General features: G+C 40.7%; 12 protein-coding genes across 12 annotated transcripts; 5 read left to right on the top strand and 7 right to left on the bottom strand.

Moving 5' to 3' along the window:
- Positions 1-414: 414 nt before the first annotated feature.
- On the top strand, positions 415-4,020 carry COP1 (coatomer subunit alpha; the record flags this gene model as incomplete). The annotated part of the gene is made up of 1 exon (XM_003680276.1): positions 415-4,020. The coding sequence occupies one exon, from the start codon at positions 415-417 to the stop codon at positions 4,018-4,020; it is 3,606 nt and encodes a 1,201-aa protein (XP_003680324.1).
- Positions 4,021-4,363: 343 nt separating this feature from the next.
- TUB4 (gamma-tubulin) lies at positions 4,364-5,773 on the top strand (the record flags this gene model as incomplete). Its single annotated transcript, XM_003680275.1, has 1 exon — positions 4,364-5,773. The coding sequence occupies one exon, from the start codon at positions 4,364-4,366 to the stop codon at positions 5,771-5,773; it is 1,410 nt and encodes a 469-aa protein (XP_003680323.1).
- A 124-nt stretch (positions 5,774-5,897) lies between these two features.
- LDB17 (Ldb17p) lies at positions 5,898-7,364 on the bottom strand (the record flags this gene model as incomplete). The annotated part of the gene is made up of 1 exon (XM_003680274.1): positions 5,898-7,364. One exon carries the CDS (start codon positions 7,362-7,364, stop codon positions 5,898-5,900), a length of 1,467 nt encoding a protein of 488 aa, XP_003680322.1.
- Positions 7,365-7,559: 195 nt separating this feature from the next.
- Positions 7,560-8,370, top strand: ATG38 (Atg38p; the record flags this gene model as incomplete). The annotated part of the gene is made up of 2 exons (XM_003680273.1): positions 7,560-7,607; positions 7,690-8,370. The coding sequence occupies 2 exons, from the start codon at positions 7,560-7,562 to the stop codon at positions 8,368-8,370; spliced, it is 729 nt and encodes a 242-aa protein (XP_003680321.1).
- A 44-nt stretch (positions 8,371-8,414) lies between these two features.
- On the bottom strand, positions 8,415-9,752 carry RPN5 (proteasome regulatory particle lid subunit RPN5; the record flags this gene model as incomplete). The annotated part of the gene is made up of 1 exon (XM_003680272.1): positions 8,415-9,752. One exon carries the CDS (start codon positions 9,750-9,752, stop codon positions 8,415-8,417), a length of 1,338 nt encoding a protein of 445 aa, XP_003680320.1.
- Positions 9,753-10,004: 252 nt separating this feature from the next.
- On the top strand, positions 10,005-12,449 carry NOP14 (snoRNA-binding rRNA-processing protein NOP14; the record flags this gene model as incomplete). The annotated part of the gene is made up of 1 exon (XM_003680271.1): positions 10,005-12,449. One exon carries the CDS (start codon positions 10,005-10,007, stop codon positions 12,447-12,449), a length of 2,445 nt encoding a protein of 814 aa, XP_003680319.1.
- A 315-nt stretch (positions 12,450-12,764) lies between these two features.
- Positions 12,765-15,545, bottom strand: ATG9 (autophagy protein ATG9; the record flags this gene model as incomplete). The annotated part of the gene is made up of 1 exon (XM_003680270.1): positions 12,765-15,545. One exon carries the CDS (start codon positions 15,543-15,545, stop codon positions 12,765-12,767), a length of 2,781 nt encoding a protein of 926 aa, XP_003680318.1.
- Positions 15,546-15,745: 200 nt separating this feature from the next.
- On the bottom strand, positions 15,746-16,993 carry RPC53 (DNA-directed RNA polymerase III subunit C53; the record flags this gene model as incomplete). The annotated part of the gene is made up of 1 exon (XM_003680269.1): positions 15,746-16,993. One exon carries the CDS (start codon positions 16,991-16,993, stop codon positions 15,746-15,748), a length of 1,248 nt encoding a protein of 415 aa, XP_003680317.1.
- Positions 16,994-17,227: 234 nt separating this feature from the next.
- Positions 17,228-19,096, top strand: SAS10 (rRNA-processing protein SAS10; the record flags this gene model as incomplete). Its single annotated transcript, XM_003680268.1, has 1 exon — positions 17,228-19,096. The coding sequence occupies one exon, from the start codon at positions 17,228-17,230 to the stop codon at positions 19,094-19,096; it is 1,869 nt and encodes a 622-aa protein (XP_003680316.1).
- Positions 19,097-19,182: 86 nt separating this feature from the next.
- MSH5 (MutS family protein MSH5) lies at positions 19,183-21,819 on the bottom strand (the record flags this gene model as incomplete). The annotated part of the gene is made up of 1 exon (XM_003680267.1): positions 19,183-21,819. The coding sequence occupies one exon, from the start codon at positions 21,817-21,819 to the stop codon at positions 19,183-19,185; it is 2,637 nt and encodes an 878-aa protein (XP_003680315.1).
- A 155-nt stretch (positions 21,820-21,974) lies between these two features.
- Positions 21,975-23,294, bottom strand: CLB3 (B-type cyclin CLB3; the record flags this gene model as incomplete). The annotated part of the gene is made up of 1 exon (XM_003680266.1): positions 21,975-23,294. The coding sequence occupies one exon, from the start codon at positions 23,292-23,294 to the stop codon at positions 21,975-21,977; it is 1,320 nt and encodes a 439-aa protein (XP_003680314.1).
- Positions 23,295-23,644: 350 nt separating this feature from the next.
- On the bottom strand, positions 23,645-25,225 carry CMR1 (Cmr1p; the record flags this gene model as incomplete). The annotated part of the gene is made up of 1 exon (XM_003680265.1): positions 23,645-25,225. One exon carries the CDS (start codon positions 25,223-25,225, stop codon positions 23,645-23,647), a length of 1,581 nt encoding a protein of 526 aa, XP_003680313.1.
- Between the last annotated feature and the right edge of the window lie 51 nt (positions 25,226-25,276).

Genomic DNA, 25,276 nt, shown 5'->3' with positions numbered 1-25,276 from the left:
ACGAACAGATAGCTGAAAATTAAGACTAGCAAAAACTCCTACGGTTCCACAAATCCATCATTAATTCATTTGTGCATATTAAATAGTGTATTAGGTATTACCTGCTTTAACATTCTATCCATTTTTTCTATTCTTAAGATTGAAGTCGGGTAAAACGTGGTCAGTGATTTATTCCTGAAGAGGACAGCCTGAGGTTGCGAGAGTAATACGAAACGCCTATAATTCCCACTCAAGTGGCCACTGTTTACCAGTAAATTGGGGTTAATAGAAAGCTGTTACAGATTTTAAACAGGTCAATTGACTCGCTTTCCGGTTCTTCTATTGGTATAAGCCATTTTAATCGCTACAATCGTGCGAATAAGGTGCAAACTTGGACACCGTCGGCTTGTTTATCATAGTGGTTAGATCGGCAAGATGAAGATGCTTACAAAGTTCGAGTCAAAGTCGACCAGAGCCAAGGGGATTGCATTTCATCCCTCTAGGCCATGGGTTCTGGTGGCTTTGTTCTCTTCTACCATACAATTGTGGGATTACAGAATGGGTACTTTGCTACACAGATTTGAAGATCACGAAGGTCCAGTCAGAGGTATCGATTTCCATCCTACTCAGCCGATATTTGTGTCAGCTGGTGACGATTACTCCATCAAGGTATGGTCCTTAGAAACTAACAAATGTCTATACACTCTAAATGGCCATTTGGACTATGTCAGAACTGTTTTCTTCCATCGTGAGTTGCCTTGGATTATCTCTGCATCTGATGATCAAACTATTAGAATCTGGAATTGGCAAAACCGTAAGGAATTGGCTTGTCTAACTGGCCACAACCATTTTGTCATGTGCGCTCAATTCCACCCTACAGAGGATCTTGTGGTTTCCGCATCGCTTGATGAGACTATCAGAGTTTGGGATATTGCAGGCTTAAGAAAGAGACACTCCGCACCAGGTGCATCGAGTTTCGAAGATCAAATGGCTTCGCAGCAGAATTTACTAGATGCTGGTTTTGGTGATTGTGTCGTTAAATTTATCTTGGAAGGTCACACTAGGGGTGTGAATTGGGCTTCTTTCCATCCTACTTTACCACTGATTGTTTCTGGTGGTGACGATCGTCAAGTTAAGTTATGGAGAATGAGTTCTACTAAGGCATGGGAAGTTGATACTTGTAGAGGCCACACAAACAATGTCGACAGCGTCATTTTCCATCCTCATCAAAACCTGATTATCTCTGTCGGTGAGGATAAGACTTTACGAGTATGGGATCTTGATAAGAGAACACCGGTTAAACAGTTCAAAAGAGAAAATGATAGATTTTGGCTCATTGCTGCTCACCCTCATATCAATCTTTTCGGTGCAGCTCATGACTCCGGTATCATGGTTTTTAAATTGGATCGTGAAAGACCTTGCAGTGTTACCCATCAGAACGAATTGATTTTTGTCAACAAGGAGAAACAAGTGCAAGCTTTTGACTACAATAACAAGGTCTCATCCTTGCCTTTTGTGTCATTGAAACACCTTGGTCAAGCCTGGAACTCTTTCAAGAGTATTTCATACAACCCTTCACAACACTCCATATTGGTCAATGAGGGAAATGATAGGTTTGCACTAGTTCTCTTACCAAAGAAGCCAACCGGTGCTGTCGAGCCAAGCGGAGTTCTCGAAGATGCAGGTAGTTTCGCTTTATTCGTCGCTCGTAACAGATTCGTCGTCTACAGCAAATCTACTGAGTCTTTGGAAGTCCGTACCCTTGATAATAAGGTCACCAAAACGGTTAAGATTGAAGGTCCGGTTAATGATGTTGTAAACAGTGGACCTGGTTGCGTACTGCTCTTGCAACCAAAGAGAGTTGTGTTGCTTGATGTCCAGCAAGGTAAAAAACTTGCAGAGATTGCTTTAAAGAACGTCAAGTACGTCTCGTGGTCACTAGACGGGCAATACGCTGCTTTAATGAGCAAACACACAATTACCACGGTTACAAAGAGGCTCGAATTGATTAATTCTATGCACGATACTATAAGGATCAAAAGTGCTTGTTGGGATGAGACTGGTGTCTTAATATATTCCACATTAAACCATATCAGATACAGTTTATTGAATGGTGAAAGAGGTATCATCAAGACACTCGAAAACACTTTGTACATCAACAAAGTTCAAGGCAAACTTATTTACGCGCTAGATCGTTACGGTGAAGTTAAAATTTTGACTATCGATCCAACGGAATACCGTTTCAAGAAAGCTCTAGCAAATAAGAATTTCCCAGAGGTTTTGCGTATTATCAAAAACTCCAATTTGGTTGGTCAAAACATCATTTCTTATTTGCAAAAGTCTGGATTCCCTGAGATTGCTTTGCAGTTTGTACAGGATCCTCAAACAAGATTTGATCTGGCATTAGAGTATGGTAATCTCGATGTTGCCCTTGAAGAGGCCAAGAAGCTGAACAACAATGCTGTTTGGGACAAGTTGAGTAAAGAGGCTTTGATGCAAGGTGATACTTCATTGGTAGAAATGATCTACCAGACTCAAAAATCCTTTGACAAGTTATCATTCCTATACTTGATTACGGGTGATCATGTGAAGCTGTCAAAGATGCAGGCTATTGCTGAAAATCGTGGAGACTATGCAAGTTTGGTCGCTAACACATTCTTTAGCGACTCTGCATCTCTAAGAGCTAATGTTTTTTCTCAGCTTGGTTCTTTGCCATTGGCTTATGCTATCTCGAAAGCTAGAGGCGACAAAGCCGCTGCCGCCAGTTTCTTGGAGCAGGCCGAAATTAGCGAAGAAGATGTTGTTTTGCCCGACAACAGCAGCACTCAAGGATTTGCTAAGGTTCCTGTTTTGAACGAACCTATCAAGAAATGGCCGCTAAAAAAAGCAGAGCCATCCTACTTCGAGAAAGCTTTGGCTAACCGTATGGATGAGCTGTCTGTAGAGGAACCCGAAGAGTTGGAACCTACCGAGGAGGAATCTAAATCAGCAACTGAAGGGGACCTGTTTGACGACGAGGCTCTTGGAGGTGAAGACGGCGCCTGGGATCTAGGAGAAGAAGAACTTGACATAGGAGAGGAAGAACACGGTAAGGAAGAAGAATCAACCGAAGAAGGAGCACAAGTTGACGGAAACATGGTTAGCACATGGATCAAAAACTCTAAGCTGCCCGGTGTACTAGTGGCCGCAGGTGCATTTGATGCAGCTGCTCAAGCACTAAATAAGCAGGCAGGCATTGTCAACTTCGAGCCTTTAAGATCGAATTTCGTCGACATCTTTGAAGGATGTAGAACATACTTGGCCTCTACACCTTCTGAGCTACCTGCCATCGTTGGTTACATTTGCGAAGACGCAGAGGAAGAGGACCCAAGTGCCATCTTTCCTCATACTCCCGATGTTAATGCAGTTACTGAGTTGATGAATGAAGGTTTCAGATTTTTCAAGGCAAACAAGCTAGAATTAGCTATCGATTCTTTCCGTAAAGCCATCTACACGATAACGCTTCTGGTGGTACGCAATGACGAAGATGAACAAACAGCCAGAAAGGCACTGGAGAAGGCAAAAGAATACATATTGGGACTTTCAATCGAGTTGAAGCGCCGTTCGCTTCCAACAGAGGACGTAAAACGCAACCTAGAGTTAGCAGCATATTTTACCAAGGCTAAGCTGTCACCTATTCACAGAAGCAATGCTCTTCAAGTAGCAATGTCACAGAGTTTCAAGCATAAAAACTACGTCCAGGCGTCATTCTTTGCTGCTGAACTTCTGAAGATAGTGCCTTCCGGACCTCGTGCTGAACAGGCCCGTAAAGTGAAGGACAAGGCTGATTCGTTAGCATATGATGCCATTGAGATCGACTTTGACCCTTACGCTGACTTCGATCTATGTGCTTCAACATACACGCCAATTTACAAAGGAACCGCCAACGTGCTTGACCCATTGACTGGTGCAAGATACCATGCGTCGGAAAAGGGTAAGATTGACACAATCGCGTTGATCTCGAAGATTGGTGCACCAGCCTCTGGTCTAAGGATTCGATAGATTTCGACAGAAACTACGTTCGCATGCCACTAGAAGTATCACAAGTATTAACTCATCTTACCAGGTCGAAATTCATCGACGCATATATATGTATTTAGTCATAAATCATGAATACACCTGCAGTTTGAAATAAATAGATATTACAGTGAGTAAAAGCAGACTCTGAGAGCAGACTCTGAGAGCAGATGATGCATCAGATTAATGGGCAATGAGCCTTGTATCAATATTTTTACTCAATTTTTGTTCTCTGTTGAACTGAAAACAACGCGTTAGCGATGCTCTTGACAACCAAAAACGAACATCATCACTAAAAGCGTAACAAAGAATCAGGCTCGAAACACAGATGGCCGGCGAGATTATAACCATTCAAGTGGGTCAATGTGGGAATCAGATAGGGAAGCATTTCTGGTTACAGCTAGCTAAAGAGCACGGTATCGATAAGGATGGTCAGGGAATCACGAATAATGAGGAAGTAAGAGACGATGACACAAACCCATTCTTCAAACTAAATGACAGTAATAGATACACACCAAGAGCTCTAATGCTTGACTTGGAGCCAAGTGCAATTCAGGACGTTCAAAACACTTTCCCAGGTGTTTTTAACCCACGAAATACCTGGATTTCTCCAGAGGAACTAGGAGCTGGAAATTCATGGTCAAAGGGTTATGATTATGGGCTGGCGAATCAAGAGACTTTTATGAATATGATCGACAGAGAAATTGACGCGACTGAAAACTTCGAAGGGTTCCAATTACTGCATTCTGTGGCCGGAGGGACTGGCTCTGGTTTAGGATCCAGTCTTCTGGAAGCGATATCTGATAGCTATCCCAAGAAGTTTCTAACAACTTATTCAGTGTTTCCCAGTGATGAATCTGAAGTTGTCATACAACCCTATAACACAATACTGACCCTCAGAAGGCTGGAAGAAAATAGCGACGCCTCGATAGTATTTGATAATAATGCTCTGCTTAACCTCACAAGTAGGGTGTTTAGAGATCCTTACACAAGTTATTTGCATACCAATCAACTAATATCTGCAACGATGTCGGCAATTACGAATCCAATCAGGTTTCCCAGTTATATGTATAATTCGCTGCCTAGCATTTTCTCCACACTAGTGCCGACTCCAGAGCTCCATTTCCTTGTCCCAGCTTTCACACCTTTCACTTCGGATTACGTTTCAGGTGGGAAAGAACCAAAGAACAATACTGCGTATGACGTCCTGCTCGACCTGATCGATGGATCAAGCTCTTTGGTTTCAAACACAATTGACAACCCAACGTACTACAATGTGCTATGTTCCTTAGTGGGAGCAGTTGAACAAAACGACGTATTGCGTGCAATAATAAAGGCTCAACAGCGCTTACAATTTGCGCCTTGGTCCTTTTCATCAGTGCACGTAAACGTGGGAAGACGATCTCCTTACCTTTCCGCTCAAACGCATCACAATCATATTAATGGCCTAATGCTGGCGAACACTTCGGCAATCACGTCTCTTTTCACCAAGACATGCAAGACTTTTGACAAGATTTTCTCCAAAGGTGCATTTCTTAACACCTTTAGAGATGGCAAAATGTTCCAAAACGGCTGGGACGAATTTGCGGAATCTCGTCAAGTTGTGCAGGACCTAACGGAAGAATATCTTGCCGCCGAACAGGAAACATATCTCGACGGCGTTCTGCTGGAGGAGGAAAACATGGTCGGGCGCCATGATGGTAGACTAGATGCAGACGGTGATGATAATATCGTGTAGCATATATACAAAAATTATCAATGAATTTTTGTTTAGCTGTACAAAGTTTATCATGCTGTAAGTAAAACGCATATGATTTATGAATATCTCTTGAGTAATGCAACATGCAGTTGACAAAGTTAAGTCACTTAGCGGGAGATGCCGGGGCACTGTGGGACACAGTCCTACAAAGTCCAATCTTTCTTGATGGTGGTAAAGGAGGGGGCGGTCTTGATTTTCGTTTCCCGAGAGACTCTGCAGAATGTCTAGGCTCTGGACTCTTATAGAATCCGGGCTTTCTATCAACATAACTTTGGAGAGTAGTGGTTGGAGTAATACCCAAGGTGCTGACGCTAGATTTTCTACTTGTATCGGAGCCAGATGTGTCAGTTTCTGCACGCACGCATCCCAGCCAATCCACTTTTGTTAAAAGTTTATTTGCCAGTTTCGCGGTCGTCTCGTGTTCTTTCGTAACTTTGGCACTGCCGCAGAAGTTCTCTACTGAGGACAAATATGACAGTGTTTTTATGAGATCATCCTTTCTGTAATGTGTCTTAGATAGTTCTGTATTCTTGAGAAGAGGGATCAATATTCTGAGGAAGTAGTTTCTTAAAGTCTCTTCATTTTCCGGTATGTTTTCAAGTTCTCTTAGCAGAACATCAACAAAGACGTGTAAATCATTCAAATAAAAGAAGTTCATCGCCACTGATCCATCTTCTGCAGTCAGAATTAGATATATGATCTTGCACATCATAACTTGTAGGGATTTGTCTTGAACTCTGTTGAATTTTAAGAGTAGCAGCTCTGTGAACCTGGTATGCACTGAGTCACTGGTAAGGTATTGAAACACTTTATTTTCAAATTCATACTCCTTGTTCAGTATCATATACTGCTCATTCAAGGCCAACAACAACTTAAATTGAGCATTGTTGAAGATATCAGTCATAGTGTCTGATCGTATGGACGTCATGAGAAAGTAGACAAAGAAATCATCAACCAGTTGAATGTTCTTGACTGAACATTTACAGTACTTCAGAACCTGGAACAAGAGATCCATCAAAACGGTTGATATCTGCTTCATCTCATCCACAATCTTATATTCGATATCCGTGAGCTCTGCCAGATCGGGATTAGTAATTCTTTCTTGACCTATATTCTTGTCTTCACCATATTTGTTCAAGTAAGCAAATTGCGTGTATAGAGTGTTGTAAAATACATTGAACCCTTGATACTCTAGCATGGTTTCCAACCAGTTGAGATTATTTTTGGATTCCCAAAGAAGCACATACGCAATGATAAACTTCATATTCATTTCCAATAAATCAATATTCAATAACGAGAGTAATTTGCTCAGACAGAATTCCCTGTGTTCTTTGAAGGCAGTCGATTCAGTCAAAATTACCGCCATATGACACAAATCCCTATCAGAGTTGATAAATTTCATATAGGAGTCACAAGCAGTCTTGATATAGCCCACCAATTGGGAATTGACTTGCTCATCATTTCCAGATTCAGCGTGCTGAGTTACTATCTTCTCCATCGAGTTCCAGAATTCCCTGACCTCCAATTCATCATGTTTCTCAGGGTGAGGTGCAGATGGATCCAGTATCATCTCTTATCAAAGCATCAAATAGTGCAATTGCAATTGGCATGTCTAACAGATCATTTAACGCCTACGAAACCTCTTTCTATCGAATGCTAAAATTTCAGTGTTCGAGGTAGCTGGCTGTGTCGCTGACTGTCCTTACGCTGCAAGGATAACGCATGTGACGATAAGATACGGTAGAGCGTATTGCTGATCGAGATTATGTCCTATGCCGTTCTGTTACCTAGAAATATGACTAGCTTGGGTGAGGTATGTTGATTTGTGCTTTGGATTTCACAAAGATAATTTTATTGACATTTAGACACCTTTATTAACTGGGGTTCATATAAAGGCTTACAAGTACATTGATGGTGCCGAACAAGAATCTAGAAACGGGAACCTATCGGAAGCCTTGGAGAAGTATAGACATGCTTTAGACAATTTGATTGTCAAGGAAGAGGGTGCGGAGGAGGTCAGGTTGGGACCCGAAGTAGTAGAAGCCATAAAGCTATTGAGGCAGGATATCAACGACCGAGTTAGAGATATAGAAGCATTGGTAGAGCTTCAGCGACCAACAACAGCAAGAAGTACGTCTCTTTCGGGAACAATACTAACGAATTTGAACTCATCCTCGCAAAATGTTGCAAGCGTAAGACCTTGGGATGTTGTCAGAGGTGGGAATCCTGCAGCTGGCATGCAGGTCGATCCACTGCTACTGAAGATACTAAATAAATTACAAAATGAGATTATTGCTAAACTAGAGGAAAAAATAGTTGAAAAGGATTATCATAAGGGTCAAAGTATTGAATCAATAGTGAACCAAAGCTTAATGCAATTTGGGAAAGACTTGGCAATCTATGAGCAGAAAAACTACAAAGAGTTCAATGCAAGATTAGAAAAGGCAAATAACGAAAATAAAAAACTCTCAAATCAAATTGTCAAGCTACGAGAACGTTGGGACAGTCTTGTTGAGAGTGCAAAGCAAAGAAGAACAAGGCAACAGGATAATTTGAATGGAAATAACTCTGGGTGAGATACAAGGTTGTTTCGTACTTAGCGTAATTCATTTCAATCTATTTATTTGGCCTTCAATCCGTACATAATCTCTTCCTTTGTAATCAAATGCCCGATAGTTTCGATATGTTCCAAAAGGTGATCAACATTTTGTGACCATTCATTCAGTAACTCACTAGAATTTTTCGGTTTCTCGAAATTGACCACTTTAGCTGGTCTATTTATTTTGGCATAAATGATACCTTGATTGACAAGATCGCTGATAAAAGTCTCCGTCTCCGACTCGGTCAGGTCCAATAGTTCATTTAATCTTGGAAGCGTGATTTTCAAGTAATACTTCGAGATTACTCTTAGATTGTGCTCTGTCAGTCTCTTGTGCAGCTCATCCCAATGGTGGAGATTGTCTTTACCACCAAATGCTACTTCATCCTTGCTTAGTACGGGCTCGAATTTTTTCTTGATAATAACCCATCTCATTAGTTCTGGTGTAGTAAACATCTTGACAAGCGACTCTTGAGTCTCCAGTTTTTTCAAATTATTATCCAGCTGGACTTTGTGAATAAGATCATTTTGAAGATTTCCGCATGGCGAAAGAATCAAAAAGTATACCATATGCGACAAAGCGGGTTTCCATAAGTTTTCCTCCTTTTTAACAGACTCAGTTTGATAGATTTCCTGGAAATATTGCGCGACTTCCAAGTAATCTCTCTTGTGAAGCCCGATCTTGATTAACAATTCGTAATAACGCAACTTCAACGATTCATATTTCACATTTTTGAATGTCTTCTTCAGAATCTTTCTCGACAAGACAGTTGCCTGTGAATAATCACCTTTCAATATACTTAGTTCCATTTGTTCTAGGATAAATTCGATCTTTTCAGACATCTCCATCGAACCATATGTCTCTACTTGTAACTCACACAGTATATCAGCAGCTTCCTCTATCTTACCTTGCTGTCTTCTGATATGAGCCAATTCCCTGGTAACTCTTGCCCTTTCAACTTCTACAAATATCTTGTTTTCAGTTACCGTTCTGATACTCTCAATGGCCTTAATCTTAGTCTCTAAAGCAATATTCTTATCATCTTCCAAGTGTTTCATGATTCTCTGAACCATATATTGGATTGAAAGTTTCAGTTGACCATGTTTCTTGGATAACAGTGTCAATTGATCATCTAATTCATCCCATTGACCCTTGGAAACTAACAAATCAACAATACTGGAAATAATTTGCTTCGAAGATGCCAGGTCAGAGGCCTGTCTGGTCTTTTTCTCCAAGGCAAGCAACTGATCCAGACCCCCTCGCCAGTCATTAATCGACAACTGTTCGATCTTTGGCAGCTCTTCTTTCAAGAGCTCCGTATAGTCTCTTTCTGCCTTAATTGGTGCGTCTCTTGACATCTCTAAATGCTGTTATTAAACCCTCCCAAGCTAACGGATTGAGACTTTTACGTTGTGTGATTAATGGTCCCTTTCAAGTTTCGATTTGCCACCTTTGAATTATTGAAACTTGAAAAATCGTGCTGAACGGATCTGAAAAATTTGAAAGCGATGAGCTGCGATGAGCTGAGATAATAAAGAGATTTGACTGAAGAAAACTGTTGCCTCTAATTATTGTTGTTCCCCAGCCGAGTCTTTCAAGGATTAGTGAGAATGGGTGGTTCTCAATTGAAGAGTCTTAAAGCCGCTTTGAAGGCTCATAATCTCACGGGTCAAACAAATGGTGGAAAGACAAAGAAAGGATCCAAGAGAAAGCCAAAGCAGTATGATCGAGAAGAGAGAGAAAAGGTTATAGCGAATATCAGAGAACAATTTAATCCTTTCGAAGTTAAAAAAGTTAGGAATAAGCATGTAGATGGTTCACAAAATGATAATAAGGCCGTTGGAAAGCCAGGCATCTCGAAACAAGTTGGTGAAGAGCAGAGGAAGAGAGCTTTCGAAGCCAAGATGGCTTACAAAACGAAGAGGAACGGGTTTCTTGATAAGCGTTTCGGTGAGAGAAGTAAGGATCTTAGTGAGGAGGATAAGATGCTGGAGCGTTTCACTAGGGAAAGACAGAGTCAGTCTCGTGGGAAGAACAGCCTGTTTGATTTGAATGATGATGAAGATGATGAAGGTGCTGATATGTTTGGAGGGGAACTGACTCATTTAGGGGAAGCTTTAAAAGACGATTTCGATGAAGGTGACTTGGGATTGGAAAATGGAGATCGTAGTCCTGATAACTTTAAGCGTCCAATGTTTGAAGACGAACAAGACGCTTTGGGCGAGAGTTCAGAACCTGCTAGAAAGAAAACCAAAGCCGAGGTCATGAAGGAAGTTATTGCGAAATCTAAATTTTATAAGCATGAGAGACAAAAGGCTCAAGAAAAGCTGGAGGATCAAATTGATGAACTGGATGAAAATTTTGAAGACGTCTTTTCAGAGCTAAGGGCCTCTATTCCTAAAGGATCGAAAACGCCAGACAACAAGCTGATTGAAGAAACTACTGATAAGGCTTATGATATGAAAGTGAGGGAACTTACAATGGACAGAAGAGCTGTGCCAAGCGATAGAACAAAGACTGAAGAAGAGTTAAAAACAGAAGCAGAGGAGAAGAAAGCTCAATTGGAAAAGCAAAGATTGGAACGTATGAGCGGTATGTTGGAGGTGGAGACTGGTGAAGAAAAGGGCGTTGAAGATTTAGAAGATGAATTCTGGGCCAATTCTGATGAGGAGAAAGCGGATGATATTGCAAACTCTGATGACGATGTAAACTTAGAAGGAGCAGCGAGTGACGAAGAAGAGGTCGATGGAAAGCGCATTCTTCCAAGATCTGTCCCTTGCCCGGAACATCATGAAGATTTCCTAAAGTTCCTGCAAAATTATTCTCTTACTGAACAGCCTAAGCAAGTGAGAAAAATTATAAATGCTTACCAGCCAAAACTCGCAGAAGGTAACAACGAAAGGCTTGGGAAATTCACAAGAGTTTTACTCAGACATATTCTATTCCTATCGGACCAGAACTACATCAAAAATGTGGAAGAGTTTGCCAAAGTGCAAAATCTGTTGCTCAATATCTTAAAGTCTTTGTCCGAGAAGTATAATCAAGCATTGTCAACTGAATGCCGGAACATAATTTCGGAGATGCAGGAAAGATTTAAAGCCAAACAGTATAATGTTTTAATGGCTTCTGACCTAGTGTTTTTCGCCGTAATCGGAACTATCTTCTCTACCTCCGACCAATATCATCTGGTTGTCACACCTAGTTCCATTCTCATTGCTGAACTTTTAGAGCAGATGAAATACGATAGCATGGGGAAATTGGCATTCGGTGCAATTTTGGCAAGGATATCTCTACAATACCAGCGAATTTCCAAACGTTACGTTCCAGAGTTGGTATACTATTATGAAAAGTGTTTGGGATCCCTTTTACCTAAATCTAAGAACGATACTCTACCTCAAGTGAAGTTAGACTCCGACGAGTTGCATATTAATCATATTGAGAACATAATAGATGCCGAGTCTTCGATCTTGCACTTACATCAGGTTTTTGACGATAATAGTGATAATGATGAGTTCAGTACTACAGTATTACTAAACGTCCTTGAGTCCGTGGACAATACAGTATCACTAATATGGAAAGAGCTTCCAGCATTTCAAGAAATTACTTTGAATATTGTGACCTTACTCAATGAGCTAACTACAAAATGCCCAAAACTACAGGTAACACAGCGAATACTAGAGAAAACCAAAAGGTTAGAGAGCTTTAGTGATCATACTCCATTGACGTTGCAACACCACAGACCGATGTCCATTCCATCTCATGCTCCTAAATTCGAAGAAAACTTCAACCCTGATAAGAAATCGTACGATCCAGATAAAACTCGAAGCGAGATTAACAAGATGAAGAGCTTATTGAAGAAGGAGCGTAAATTCACCATGAAAGAAATTCGTAAGGACACTAAATTTGAAGCCAGACAAAGAATTACAAGTCAAAAGGAGTCTGCCGGTAGATACCACTCGAAGATGGCTCACATCATTAATACGATTAGTACCGAAGAAGGTGCAGAAAAGAATAAATATGATAGAGAGAAGAGGTTACGCAGTGGTAAGAAGTGAGTGAGAGTGACTTTATATTACGAGTTATATTCAGAGGTTTAATGACCGCTCCTTCTTACAAGGATCGCATCAGTCTCTCACATTTTCCAGTATTGGTTGAATATACAAAACTAGTCCTAAGAGAGCGTAGCTAGAGCAATCATGATGGGTTTTGTATTGAAGGCTCGTGTGAAAAAATGTAAAATATTAATAAAGCATAAATATAGTATTTCTAAATTGCAGTTGAATCTATACCCAGCCCTTAATTATAAAGTGACCAGCTTGAAGTGAAAACCTCGATAAAATGATTATGACTTTGCGTTAATCATAATCTCTTCATATCTGATTCTTGTAGAATTCCTTTACTAGGCCCAACACCCCACCGCCTTGTTCTCTTGAGTTTCCTTCACGTCCGCCACTATTATCACGATTGCCAGAAGGAACAGAGTTTATAAAGGACTCGCCGAGGGTCCTATTACGATCACCAGATTGTGTAAAGCTTTTTTTGTTTGCGGTTCCCTTCGAAGCGCCCTCTTGCGCAGTGGGCTGAGGAACAGAAGATCGTCTTTCCAGTGAATGTTTACCAATTCTGAACAACTCAGGCCTTTGACCTGGCTGAAATTGTTTCTTCCATGAGTAACTATTGCTCAAGTCTGGAACCTTTTTCAGTTCATCGAACCTTTTAAGAGGAACTTGATGTTTGCCTACTGCATTGTCACTGTTTTCGTAGTCATCGATAAAGTAGAGATATGATTGCATCATTTTATTGATGGCATTACCGTTTTCCTCTTCATCAGATTCTTCAGGTTCCGAATTCACTTGTGCATTATCAGAAGTACTGGTACTTTGTGCTCGTGCCTGCTTCGATGAACCTTGTTGTACTTTGCCCTCTGGAAATTCTTTTGGCTCATTCACTCCGAACATTGCATATTTACAGACATATCCCAACCCATCGACATAAACGGATGTTTCGCGAAAGAACTCCACAATTTTGTCAGCACTCTTGGGAAGAGAGAACCACAATATAAATGGCGTTAAAACCAGACTGGCTAGTTCTCGTAATAAAATTATTATTCTCAAGTTGTAAAGCTTGCAGAATTCATTCTTCACCTCTTCTGTATGGTATCTCCCATTCCACTCATCGGGTAGATAATGAGTATAAGAAGCGAGCTCGTTTATAGTCTTCTCAGGATCAAATACATTGTAATCGTCCGACACAGAATTCTTGCAAACTGTCCACACGGCTCCCAATATTGTGATATAAAAAAGCGCCGTTCTTTCATGAGTTATTTCAAAGTTGAAGAAATTCTCAGGATCAAATATTGTCAACAGTGCCAGGACTGCCACAAAGGAGCCAGAAACAAACGCAACGAATCTTAAAAAAATATTTGTACCCTCCTTTGGGAACTGGTTGATGTATTTGTCTGCCAAGCCCGCACTTAAACCGATCCTCCTTTGAAAAAGATGGTACAACTCGTTATACTCTCTAAATTTCCAGTCAGCCATCGGCGTATATTGCCGCGCACCTAATGAACCGGGCGAAGTCTTGTATTCATTAAAGTACCTGAAGAAATAGAGTAGAAGAAAGTACGCCACAAGGAATGGTGAAAGAATTATATTCAAAAAGCCCGCAAGCATAAACCTCTTTTGTAATTCCTCTTTTAAATATTCTTGTTGTGAAGCCTTCAAGAAACTTTGCTTGATAAATGATGATTCGTTGAAAGCATACCCCATAATGCAGAGGTTGATATTCCATTCCAAAGTCTTCGTTAACGTACTTGTTCGGTACAGTGGCACGGGTAATGATAAGTTAAGCACATCATTGTTGTACATTGCGATAAGATAATTTTCCTTTCTCATTATTCTATTTGCAATATCATGCGCATCAATTCTGTTTTTGGCTTTGACCTCGACTACATTAGCCGTCAATGCATTTTGATCCTTTAGGTACATGATCTGTTGAATAATATTCTGCCATGGGATTGTTTGGAGTTCTTTATCCGATATGTTGAGGAGATAATTGTAGAAATTGTGAATGTCTCTTAGGTTCTGAACGTCGAAATATAGTTGTGCTACTTTCAATACAACGAAAATGTAAAAAACCCACAACAAGAATTTTGTGGTTCCCGTAATATTTCTTGAGTAACAATGCTCAACTGTGACTTCAGCTAGTTTGTGACTATCAGGTAATTTGGAATAATCAATGCAATATCCCATATAGGTGGAAATGAAAACAACAAATATCAGTGTAGCAATGTTCAAAATCTTCTCCAGTACAATGCAAAAGTAACCGTTCCCCAAATAATAACGGTAAACATCTTGAAAAAAAGTGTCTAAATTCTCCACATTCGCCCATTTCCATAACGCTCTTTCCTTAGGACTAAGTGTATTCAGCCTACTTATCGGTGTATTATTGAGCACTGAGATGTTATTGATTAAATTCGGTCTTTTCAACTTGAAGGCAGTATTGGAAGTTCCTCGGAGTTCTTGTTTCCTGAAATTCTCAGCCCTTCCAGCTTCTAAATCAGGTTCTCTCAATTCACCCTTCTTGTGCCCATCCTTTGACGATGTAAAGAGCTGTTGATTTTTCCTTTTCCCCTGGTTATGTTGCAATATTCGTTGAAACAAAAGGGAATGTGAGACGTGATCTGGCTGTTTAGCAGTACGTAAAGTCTTATCAAACAGGGGCGTATCATCAGCTGCTCCTTCATCATCTTCTTCCTCGGTCTCATCTCGATATTCCTCATCGCTTGAAAGTTGTCCGACTTTCAACATAGAATCTTCTATCACTGGAGCTTTCTTTGCCACAACATCATTGTAGGCAGATGTGGCATCTAATTCGACATCTTCCGTATGTAAATCCTCTTCTTCGGTAGTAGTTCCCTGATCTGATTCCGGTATTCGAAGCTCTTCATCCCCACTGGTCTGATCTTCATCTTCCGTAGGTGAATGATTTCTAGGTGTTCCATTCTGAGACTCCTGGGCCCTCTCTTCTGCAAAATTACTCATCTCTTCAGTATGAATCGAAGAGCTTACTTCCTCCGACTGGAGTCCAAAAACTCGGGACAAAAACGTATCCCTGGCATTCTGCGGCAACGGAGAATTGTTTTTATCCATTTAGCATACACAGCACAACTGCTCCTCGAGTTTAAAACATGATAAGGGCGGCAAATTAGTGTCTGTTTATATAGTAAGAACCCTTAAAGCTAGGCGCCTCCCCTACCCGGCTAAAAATACTGATTTATATAAAGAGATGATAAGAGTACAAGTTGATGCTATTCAGGTTCTGGTACCAGGTCTTGTCGACTAGTGAGCTTTTAGAATCTTGGTGTAACTACTACTCGTCCATCTACTCTTCCAAGTGCTTCAATCGATGGAGTCTCTCCCGCGTTGTTCAATGCCACGACATCTTGCAAAAATGTGGTCTCAGCGCCTCTGCTTACGTCCATGATAACGTTGCCGATCTTCACCGAAATTTTACCAGACTTGTGAACCCTTATAGAGCCAATATTCCCGGTTAGAGCTTCCTGAGAGACTTGGACTGGTTCGTTCTTCTTGCTAGCATCTTGCTTCTTTTCTTTAGAATCTGTCTCCTCTGATGCATCGGGCATGGCTGTGTCTTCATTGGCTTGTGGTGTCACATCTTCAAAGTGCGGAAGTTTAGATGGTAATTGGAAGAGTATAAACCTGTTGGGTTTATCGTTCAATTTGTTTATCTTCTTCGCTATTGAAAACTGATCAGCAACCAGAGATTTCATCTCTAGTAGTGTCTCGTTCTCATCCAGAGACTGAAATTGATTTTGGAGGTTCAAACTTTTGAGTTTTTCTTTGAGAGTCGATTCGTGTTCTGTCAAAATATCTTTCAACTCATTTTCTTCTCTCTTGACCCCTGGTGCTGGAGTAGCTTCACGAGTTGTAACATCAGACAAAGCTTCCTGGACCTTCTTTTCCACTACTTCGAGGTCGTCATGTCTAATACGAAGTGGTCTAACAGGGAAAAGCTCTTCCACACGTCTAGCCTGCAACGCTTCTTCGTCTAACTCTCCGCTATTATCACTTTCAACCTCATCATCGTCGTCGGGTATTTCATGCACTACATATTCTCTCCCCATATTGAATTTCGATCTGCCCTTCGCTCCATGTTCCTTATCTTTGTCCTCGTCGTCTTCATCATCCGAAATGGTGTCTCCATTATCAATATTTCGTAGCCCAGTTTGAACCAATGATGACATCCCGCCTTCACTTTTAATGAAACCCCTTCTCATATCACTGCCTTTTTCACTCACAAAATTTCCTGCTGCAAGTGGACCCGATGAGATAACATGAGTATTATTGAGAAATTTTGCCATTCTCCTCTGTTGATTATTGGTACCTGTATTCTTGCGGCCATCCTTCTTCTTATCATGGAACGATTTTGGATTTTCTTCTGCTTTGATCTTTGGTGCACTAGCTTCCCTTTCCTCTTTTGTTCTTCTCGCCACAGCCTTAGGCTTAAACTTCAACGATGGCTTACCAGTCGACGAGCTAAGCGAGGGCAATCTTCCTGACCCACTTTCACCACTCATTACTCAAATTAAAACTTCATCACCAGTTTTCTTTCAACTTTTGTTTTTATTCATTTTGAAGCTCATCGCTTTGATCTTAACTTGATCACTATTAAGCTGCGAAAAAAATTTTCAGCCCTAAGCAGTTCGAAAATCGAAAAAAGTACTAGCTCATCGCAAGTCATCTCATCAATAAACAGTTACAAGACATCGTCCTGGATTCCATTAACCCTTGCTATACATACTAGATTAATAATGGCGAGAAAGGCTGGCAAGAGGTCGAACAAAAAGCACCAGATGACTGGAGAGACAGGCGATTCATATGGCCTGAATGAGATTGACGATTTTGCATCGAAGAGGGATCAAATATTACTCGAAAACTCCAATCTTGGCACCCAAGGGGCTGATGACTACGAATCTAATCCGGACGATGAAGAAGAAGAAGTCATGGCCATGAGTAACGAAGAAACTTCATCAGAAGAAGAGGATGAAGAGGAAGAGGAAGAACAAGAGCAAACTGATGAAGAATTGGATGGCGAGCAGGCTTATAGAAAGGTTTTCGGTAGGAAGTTGGAACTGCACAGAGACCCGGCTGAGGATGAAGGAGGCATGCTTGGTAACGACAATGCCTGGGGTAGTACTAAAGGTGATTACTATGGTGCAGATGACATTGACGATGAAGAGACAGCTAAAGAAGTCGAGAAAGAAGCTCTTCGTCAGAAAAAGAAACACCTTGAAGAGCTTAATATGAATGACTACCTGGATGATGATTTAGACGAGGAATGGTCAAAGAGTGCGAAAGAGTTTGATGTGGGAGAGTTCAAAGAGTCTACGAAGCAAGATGACAAGACTGCTTCAATCAAGGATATACTGAATATGGACTCTGAAGCAAAAAAGAATCATTTGCAAACCCTTTTCCCAGAATTCATACCGCTTAGTAAGGAGATGATTCAGCTATCTGATCTACTAGAGGAACTCAAATCTGAAGAGGAGTCAGAAATTACAAAACTAAAGATTTGCGCACTATCGACTTACCTGGGAACTTTGTCCTCTTATTTTGGTATATTACTTCATGAGCTGAATAATAACGACACCTTCGCGACGATGAGGGACCACCCGGTAATGGAGATGATATTGACCTCAAAAGAAGTTTGGAGACAGGCAAGCTCTCTTACTCAGAAATTTGATCAAGAAAATGAGTCACAGGATGATGATGATGAAGACATGGCGGATCCAGGGCTTGAACAGTTTGACGAAGGCAAGCTCGATGGCTTGAGAAGCGGCAATAGCGAAGATGTCGAGGAAAGTGACCAGGAGGAAAAGGCGTCAGAGGTAGAAGACCAAGAGGAGGCAGAAGACGATGATAGTGAGGATGATGACGATGTCGATCTAGATGATTTCGAAGAATACGTTGCTCAGTCTCGTATATCTAAAAGCAAAATCAATGGCAAACAAGAATCTGCACGTACTGATGATTATGTGGAAGGTGAAATGGCAGACGTTGACTCTCAAGAAAAGAAAGCACGTAAGAGAACGCTGCGTTTCTACACATCTAAGATCGACCAAAGTGAAAACAAGAAGCTTGATAAGTTCAAAGGTGACGATGATATCCCATACAAAGAACGTTTCTTTGAGAGACAGCAAAGATTACTTGAGGAGGCGCGCAAACGTGGTCAACAAGGTCCAAGTGGAGCCGACCTTGACACAAAAGATTATAACTCCGGAGACGAAGCTACTTCTAAGGCTATGAATAATGAATCTGAAAAGGATTACTTCAATCTCACTCAAAAGAGAAGACAGGAGAGAAAAGGCGCTCGACAACAAGCTCATAAGGAAGCTGTCAAAGCTGCAAGGCACGGCAAGCTGGCTGAGCTGGTTGGAAAGGTGGGCGAAGATGGTAAGCGTGCAATCAACTATCAAATTTTAAAGAACAAGGGTCTGACGCCGAAGAGGAAGAAGGACGACAGAAATTCGCGTGTCAAGAAGAGAAAGAAGTACGAAAAAGCTCAAAAGAAGCTCAAATCTGTTCGGGCTGTTTATTCTGGTGGCCAATCTGGTGTTTATGAAGGTGAAAAGACAGGTATTAAGAAGAATTTGACGAAATCAGTCAAGTTCAAAAACTAGTATAATGCGTGCTTGCGGTGTAAAGGTTAATTAGATCATAGATAGCATTTTATCATGGCAAATGGGAAGGTTTTTTAACGACCTCCTCAATTTTCCAAGATGTATTTCAATTTCTGTTTCAACTCATTATTGGGGGTATTGAATTCTACATCCAGATCCCAAGAAATGAAAGCTTTGACTTTTCTTTGACTAACCTCGAACCTCTTTATATCTTCTTCAGTTAACCTACCGCAGTAAGAAACTAGGTCATAACCTTTGTCGATTAAACTGGATAATTCTTGTGCTCTCTCGACAATCTTGGGATTTAGGCCACAGATTTTGGCGCAGTATACACCAAATGACTGAGATGATATACCCTCTTTTATTTTAAAAAGAAAGGTAATGCCCTGGTTTTCTTCGTGTTTGGTGAAATCAAATGGCGAATATAGGCGGCTAGTATCAAGTATGATTTCTGTTGCATAATGTTTTACTCCAGGGATTGACGTGGTCAGTACGTCTTTCTTGAAAAGCTCATGGAAGTGAGTACATGCTAAGACTCTAGGACAACTTCGGGGTTCTGCTAGGAATTTGATTATTGATCCGAAGATTGCAGGCCCATCGATAACGTCTGTACCTTTACCAAATTCGTCTAAAAACAGTAAGCTTCTTTCTGTCATCAGTGACAAGCATTTGGCCATTTGCTGGGAATCAAGAGCGAAGGAGCTTTGATTCTTGGATACACTCTCCCTTGTCTTAATACGTGTTAAAATCTTATCAACGAGACCAATCTTAGCCTTTTCAGCAGGTACAAAACAACCTATATGTGCTAGGAAGACAATAAGAGCATTTTGCGTTAGAAAGACAGTTTTGCCCGATTGATTTGCCCCAGTGACTATAGCAATTCTATTAAACTCCTTTTGTGACCAAACATTGTTTGAATAATCTTGTCCTTTTTCACTGAAATAGCCGCCATTCAAATTAATGTCATTAGGGATGTAGCTTTCGACAAGTGTTTCGTAAATCGGATGACGGCCTTGAGTAATTTCTAGGACGCACTCGGTTTCAGATATCTCAGGTTCAACATAACTCCTTATCTGTGAAACGTAGGCGAATGAGAGTAGGACTTCGACTTCAAGAAGAAGTTTCTGGTATTCCGTAAGCACATGTCTTTGTTCTAGTATGTGCTCTTGAAAAGCTTGAAGAAATTCAATCTCCAGGTCAGATATTATTCCAAAAACATCACCAACTTGTTCGTCCAAGTTTAAAACAGAATTATTCTTGAAGTAGATATTCGTCGTAGTTCTGAAGATTTCTTCCCATCCAGCTGGATTCACATCTGGAAGTACCTCCTCAATAAGCACATCTAAAGTAACCAAATAACCTAATTGAGGAATATAAACAGCGTTGACATAATCCTTTATCTCGATCTGTGCAGAAACTCCGCGCTGTCGTTCAATCAATTGAACAAGGACACGTTCGGCATTTCGAGCCACATCCGAAAGTATATTCTCCAAATTGTTGTAAAGTTTTTTGTACTTGTCCAAGTTTTCATCAATTCCGTCATTGATCACCACCAATTTTGTCTCTTTGGATGTTTCAATATCTATTATGTTTTCCACCTGATCTATTAATCCCTGCAGCGCCAATGGATTTACTCTATCTCCCAATTTTGAGAATAAATTATCAGTTTCAGAATCAAATCTAAAAGTGGATATTAAGTGATAGCTTTCAATACCCTTCTTCAGGAACACTGTTAAAGAGTGCCATGTGTTGTAGGTCGATTTTCCAGTTCGAAATTGGTCCATTATCTTGAAGATATCAGGAAATCCCTTCATAGTACTCCGTAAATTCTCGAAAATAACAGAATTAGTCTTATCGTTCAGTATTGTTATAATATCATGTCGTTCTTTGATCAGACGATATTCAGAAAGAGGATTAAACATCCATTGTCTGAGCAGTCTTCTGCCCATCTCAGACAAATATTGCTGGAACAGCTCGAATACACTAAGGGATCCACCTCTCAGTACTTTTTCATTGTTGGGCCTATGAGACTCAGGAAATATATTGAGTGAGTACAATGTATCGCGATCCATAAAAAGTCTATCCTTCAATTGGAGCGATTCAATGTGTGAGATCATATTACTTCGACTCGAAGACCCAGAAATGACAACATTAGATGAAGAGCAATCAGCATTATTCTCATGACACCCGTGCAGGACTTTCAAAATACAGCTGACAGTGTCGGCGGTAATAAAAGTGTTACTACTTGAAGTTGAAGAAATGTCATTGAGAAGCGTGACATTTCTAAAGTGGTTCATTTCTAGTGATTCAAGCATCCCATCGGACTTGAAGTGTTGATTGGGCTGCAAATCAACCCGGCATCCTATACTTTGACACAGTGTTTCCACAAAATTCCAGCTTCCCTCTTCCAGTCTCGTTGAAACGAGACAAAGAGTTGGATTATTGGCTAGGATCAAGGATTCCAATACCATATTAACCTCATCAACAAACTTACCAGGCGAACAATCTTCTCCATCAGTGGAGTCAATGCTCACATTTAGAATATAATCTTGATTCAAAATTCTCAAAGTCTTCGACCTACAGTCATATATAGAAGCCCCCAACTTCCTCATCTTGACTTCGATGCATATGATTATCTCGTTTTCATAATCAACAGTGATATCTCCCATCTGCATCCCATTTCCGTGATCGTTATTAGGCATCCCCCAGTTCGCAGTTGACATTCTGACTAGCTCTACATCAACTCTGTCTGTAGTCTTTGATCAGTAGTATTCTCGAGATTTTAGCCGCCGAAGAGAATGAGAGATAACACGTGACTTTAGAAATAACAAAATGCCTTCAATTATCAATGCACCTATAGATTACCTTTATTTATCACTTACGCCATTGACTGGTCGACCTTTTTCTCAGCCAATGCTATCCACTTGGCTACTACTTGGGCAGAACGGTGCTGACGACGTTCAGAATATTTCTTCCATATTGCCTGATGACGACTTTCTGCGTATCGACAATTTTCCAGCATGACCGTCGCGAGCGAAAATATTTGTTCTTGTGTGTATCCCGAGTAGTATATGTGCTTATACGTCCAGTCGTTGGATCCTAATATGACTCTACTCAAAAAGTAGGCACCCGATGCTAGCCAACTTGGAGGTGCTGCCGTTAGTTTGGCATCCATTATAGTTGTCTCCAAGAGATACTTGGCCAATGTTCTAATGTCATATTCATAATCATCAGCCTTGCTTATTCTCCTTAGAAATGACATTGGACCTGGCCAACCAATTTCGAATTCTAATGTGTCAATCATAAACTTCTCAGCTTTGATAATATCATCTCGCGAATAAGCATTATCGAGCATATAAACGATATCTTTCAAAGTTGGACAATTGATCTCTTCGTATTTTGCGGCAATGAATAACGCAGCAGCTCCAACCAGTTGGAACCGATTCAAAGTTACCGCTTTCTTGGATAAAAACCTGTCAATGATATTAACCGTGAGATAAAGGGTTTCGGGTAAGAGTTGAAACCTAGAGTGTACCTGTACAATCCAGTCAATTAACGTGCTTCTGTAAGACCATTTTAATTCGGGTTGATCCTCCATATAGTTAGCGTTTGGCCTATATTTCAACTCAAGCTCTCTCATGTACTGAAATATCTCTGTGCTTAGTTCCACGACCATAACAACGTCGTAAGTATCGTCATCCATGGGATCGGGTGCTACTCTGTGACATTCTTTATAAGCTTGATCCAATATCCTTTTAGATTTAGCATCAAAAATGGGCGATAATGGCTCTTTAACCTCATCATCACTTTCCTCGGGCTCTTCTTCATCCGCTTCATCTTCGTCTGCTACAACGCCCACATTCATATCCTCATCAATTCGCCTAGACTCCAACCTCGCATCGCTGTTAATATTCTCATCTGTGAGGTAAGTTTCATTCCTCATCATGACACGAGGCTTTATAGGCCCATTGTCAGGATTATCCGTTATGTCATTCTTGCTGGGAATAGTATGCAATTTGTTTGAAATCTGAGAAGTTACATCACTCAATGCCACTCTATGCTGCTGATAACCTCTTTCTCGATTCGACCTATCCTTTACGTTTGCAAAACCAGCATAGTTCTCATCTACAGCAGTTTTATTATCCTTTGAGTATTCAGATGCAACAGCTGAGTTCATTGAACGGGTAGAGTAATGCATTATTTCTGATCTGATTTATATCGGCACGATCCAAACAAGGTCTAAAACGGTTCAATGAATTTGCTGTAAGGTTCCAACAGATAATTGGGATATCAGCTATACAGTGAGAAATCAATGCCGAAATCAGGATGAACTTTCCACCACTAACCTTGTCTTTTAAATTAAAATCTTCAATATTTGTTGTTTTACCTTGTTACAGTTTACAAAAAATAAACACAAACAATGCATGTTTTGTAGAAAGGACAAAAACCAAAGACCAAAGATCCTTTCATACGTAGTCGCCAATCAGTCTATCAATGATGATTTATAAGTTAACATGGTCAGTGCTAATAGCTTCTGAAGGCTCTATATCATGCTTCCTCTATCTTGATGTCTTGTTCATCTGTAAATAAAAACACCTTCCCGCTGGAATTGCCTCCGGCGATCCAGTTTCGCAGTGGGTGCCAACCCAGTACTGCAGGTACTGTTGCCGTATTCAGATGAGCCAATTGTTCGCCCTGACTGTCGTAGATATCGATCGCTCTCTTCATGTTAGCAATGGCAAAGACGTTTTTGTCCGGCTTGAATCTTGCCTTTAGTATACTTGTCCACCGCCCGCTTTGACAGTTATGTTTGATTGTAGTTTTAGGCTCTAATGATTCCGGAAGCGTGTTCGCACTCACGTCAAAAAGGTTTATGGTATCGTCGTAACCATTGCAAACCAGTGTGTTGTCCGTGGGAGAGAACGAGACTGCCGAGACACTTAGCCTGGAATCGTAGGTGGATATCACATGGTAGCTGGGGAAATCTTCATACTGGGACCATTCGGGTTTATCTACGATCTTCCTCACGTCCCAGATTCTAAGTGTCCTATCTAGAGAGCCTGTAGCAATTTCGTGAGGTCTGCTGGGGTTTATGTTGAATGACCCAATTTTCTTGTCGGATAATCTCTTGAGCTCACATTTTGAGGGTTTTGACCTTATATCCATCGTAGTGAATTCCCCTGTTAAAGTTGTCATAAAGAGTATATTGGGATCCTCATAGCTGAATTGACAATCGCTAACACCCAATGCTTCGCCGTATTCATTGGCGAGTGTCAGCAGCTGGTCGCTTTTTAAGGTGTTTAGGTCGATTGAACGAATAAACCCGTCATAGGATGCGGCAAGAATCTTACTGGTGTCCGACGGGAAACAATCTATTTTTCCAACATTTTTTGTGAATAGTTGAACCCTTGTTATGTCGGGCTCTTCAAGGTCATCGGCACCATTCTCGGCTAAAGGTTCATCGCGAACGTTCCACAGGCCAATGTTTCCGGATGTATCACCACCAATAATCAGTTTTTTATCGACTGTTGGGTGAAAATACATTGACGTGATACGATCGTGCGTGATCTTGATCTCGTTAGGTTGGAAAACATCGTATGGTTGTAAATCAAAATCTTTTTGCAATTCATCTAATTGAGGTTTTGACTTGCCCTGGTGCTTTCTAATCTCTTGGAAGAAATCACCGGATGAAAAGTTCCTATCAGCGTACAATTTGAATTTGTTGATCAGTTCTTCTTCATCCTCACCTTTCAAAAGATCACTAAGTTTGACATCTCCAACTATCTTTGTATCCTTCATCTCATCGACCAAAGCCTGATCTGGGGAATTGCTTCTCCCCATCTTCATCAAGTGATTATCACTAACATTAGGCACGCCATTCCCCTCAGCTGCCTGTCCTCTTAGCCTGCTAGAACGTCTAGTCGGTACTTTGGGTACCTTGGGAGACACACTTCTCTTTTCGGCTGGTTTTCGAGCAGCTTTCTTCTTTTTGGGATGGTGATCCTCATTTATACCAGCTTCTCGCTTGATCTTGGTAGCAGCACCGGTTAAATTCAATTTCTTCAGCAAATCATTATTCCTCTTGATATTCTCAAGACGTCTCTTCTGAAACTCAGAGAGTTCACTCATCGAATTTTTACTTTGAATGGTAAATTAAACGAGCCTTGAAACTTTACCATT

Source organism: Torulaspora delbrueckii, chromosome 3, assembly GCF_000243375.1.
Source record: "Torulaspora delbrueckii CBS 1146 chromosome 3, complete genome".
Taxonomy (NCBI): Eukaryota; Fungi; Ascomycota; class Saccharomycetes; order Saccharomycetales; family Saccharomycetaceae; genus Torulaspora; species Torulaspora delbrueckii.
The sequence above is the reverse complement of the archived record's forward strand: the minus strand, read 5'-3'. Positions and strand labels throughout refer to the sequence as shown.